This window comes from Pollicipes pollicipes, unplaced genomic scaffold, assembly GCF_011947565.3.
Source record: "Pollicipes pollicipes isolate AB1234 unplaced genomic scaffold, Ppol_2.1 Scaffold_7254;HRSCAF=8740_pilon_pilon_pilon, whole genome shotgun sequence".
Lineage (NCBI taxonomy): Eukaryota > Metazoa > Arthropoda > Thecostraca > Pollicipedomorpha > Pollicipedidae > Pollicipes > Pollicipes pollicipes.
The window spans coordinates 32,075-34,941 of record NW_023597049.1 but is presented as its reverse complement, the minus strand read 5'-3'; the positions used below and the strand labels follow the sequence as shown (position 1 = coordinate 34,941).

General features: G+C 43.4%; 1 protein-coding gene across 1 annotated transcript; it reads left to right on the top strand.

Moving 5' to 3' along the window:
- The first annotated feature begins 473 nt into the window (after nt 1-473).
- LOC119110997 (trafficking protein particle complex subunit 6b) lies at nt 474-1,354 on the top strand. The gene has a single exon (XM_037234818.1). It carries the CDS (start codon nt 771-773, stop codon nt 1,251-1,253), a length of 483 nt encoding a protein of 160 aa, XP_037090713.1. The 5' UTR covers nt 474-770; the 3' UTR covers nt 1,254-1,354.
- The last annotated feature ends 1,513 nt before the right edge of the window (nt 1,355-2,867 follow it).

The following is a 2,867-nucleotide window of genomic DNA, read 5'->3' as shown; positions in this document are numbered from 1 at the left end:
TGTATATGTGTGATACGTGGGTGTGTGCGTAAGCAGAGGAGATTACATGAATGAGGTTTTGAACGAGCATGGTGAAGACAGATGAATGTGCGTGCATGCGTTAGAGTACACGGCATGGCAGATATGTGAAATTCCCATTTGGTAAATGCTTTGTTAAACGGCAATGTTGTGACTGCCGACTGACTGATGACTAACCTGCAACGTCTATCATGTGGGGAAGCTGCGGTTAAAAGAAAATGATAAAAAAGAGCCTGGCCAAAAAAAAACGGATTTTTTGTTCTCTTGTTTTAGTTCACTAATCAGTTTATGTATCTGAACATTTAACACCGAGTTTTCTAGAAACTAAACACCGTTTACTGCACCTCCTTGCTACACCACTATCCTGCACGAAAATTCCTGACCAGTGCGACACATTCCTTCTATCCTCTGTCGCGCTTAGTACCACCTGTGCTACCAAACTTGTAAGACAACACTTCGACGATGGACGCCTGAGCCCAAGAGGCCATGCGCCCCTAAACCAACAACAACAACAACAACGACAGTGGCTATTTTTGGCTTGACGTGAGTTATTGCCTGTGCGTGGTGGCATTGTGGGAGGGTTTTGGACAGTCAGTCCTGGAAATATCCTCTCCCAGTGGCCAAGGCCATCAGTGACGACTTCGTGAATCTTTAAATTGCGCGTTATCAGGATCCCTGGTAGATCTCTTTTTGGCTGGCAGAGAACCCCGGATTGCACGTAAACGAGCTCCCGAAGAAGTGCAGCTTGCAGTATGGCAGAAGAAGCATTGTTTGAGTTTCTCCACAACGAAATTGTTGCATTTATCATCGAAAATGAGCATGAAACCAAGAAAGAGGACGGTGGCCAGAATGCTGTCTCCAAACTGGAGAGGATAGGGTTTGCTGCAGGGTACAGGATCGTGGAGAGGCTGACCCGAGAGTGGCCCAGATTCAAAGATGAATTGGATACAATGAAATTCATCTGCAAAGATTTCTGGCTCGCCATTCATCGAAAGCAGATTGATAACCTCCGCACGAATCACCAAGGTGTGTATGTGCTGCTGGACAATCGCTTCAGATTTCTGGCAAATATGTCAGCTGGAAAGCAGTACCTGGAGTCAAGCCCCAAGTACCTTGCATACATGTGTGGAATGATGAGAGGAGCTTTATCCAACCTGGGTCTGAACTGTGTTGTTACTGCGGAAGTCACCCACATGCCTGCGTGCAAGTTTCACATTCAGGTACAAAGAAGTTAGTGCTGTTTTTAAACTCTACCAGAGCAAGATGTTTGGTTATGATCAGCATTGATGCTGCTTTTTCCTATCATTTCAAGAAAGCAATTCTCGCACCTTTGGAGAATGACCAGCTGTAGCCATCTGGCCAATGTGAACTCTTACAAAACAGGACATTGTGTGATAGATCTTGCTTGTTTTACTTTGTATGATGTGTTATTGTACTGGGCTTGGGCAGATGTCATAAATATGTTTTATGACCATTCCTGTTGTATAAATGTTATGCTTACATAGTATGTCTCAGAACCATGCAAAACAATACATTGTAAATGTTTTGCGTGCACCTTTTTCTTCAATATTTTCTGAACGTGCTAACACCAGTTTTATACTGAAGTGGCATTATTGCCTTGGTTTTGTCAGCAGGCATATGCCCTGAAGCCTTACAATTAATGTTATAATCCATGCAGCTCCTGGTCTGGGTGACACATTGGTGAAACACATGCTTAACACCATGTTGCAGTCTGAGTTACAATCATATACCACTAAACCAGCAGGGTTGGAACATGTTTAGAACTGAATAAGTAGCAAAAATCTCAACAATGTGACATGATTTACATCTACTGAAACTCCAGGACAGCCTCTTGAGTGAAGCACAGCTCGCTGCTGTTTTAGTTATGAGACTGCCAGCATAGAAAGCCTGCCAGCATTTCTGCCTTAATAGGCCTCCAATGAGCACATAACACTATGTTTACACTGGGGCTGATGCATGTTGGTAGCTGAGTAAATTAAACTGTCAGAGATATTCCAAAGCTGACTATGATGTGCCCTATCAAATCATAAAGTTATTTAGCCCCATTGTCATGGATACAAGGAAATGACAGAGGGCCTTTTGAAGTAATGAGTTCAATAATTATTATACTGACAGCTGTTGGCCAACATTAGGTTGGGGGGCACTGGTTTAATGATATTATCGAGTAACTATTGTTTGCATTGTCAATACTCAACCTTTCAGCAGTGATCTTGTGAAGATGATCTTGTCACTGTAACATTGTGCAGCTAAGTCACACTGTCCCCAAGTACACCAATGTTTACTTGATAATGTTGTTTAACTAGTACCTCCTGGTATATTGAAGATTGATAACTGTCAGCAGACAAACTCTACACTCACAATGCTGAAAAGCTAGGAGCTCAAGGGCTTTCATGCTCATCACAAGTATGTCTTCAAAAATAATTCCAATTTGCAATTTTTGGGGAACAGGATATTGGTAGCAGTTCCTGACAACAAAGTGCACACAACAGTGGTAGAATACACATGCTAATGTGTCCCACTGGTCGCTTGGTGCTACTGGTCAGTTTTTTGCAATCTAGCACAAAGACTTGAAAGAGTGATTGGAGGCTTAGAAGATCATGGTCTTTGTACACCGAAATAAATTGTAACCAACATGTTAGATTCGGTGCATAGCAGAGGATCGTGAGAGCTGCAGCAGTTGCCGGAACGCCCGGCTCCATGACTGTGACGTACGTCATGAACCCACTGGGCAGGCTTCTGATCGGGTGTTATCACAGTGACGTCGAGGGGCATGAAGAAACTTCTACAGACGACCCTAGAGAACATTGGTGTCCCACCCACGCATGGAC

Coding starts and splice junctions, on each gene's coding strand:
- LOC119110997 (XM_037234818.1), top strand. CDS start 771: ATGGCAGAAGAAGCATTGTTTGAGTTTCTCCACAACGAAATTGTTGCA.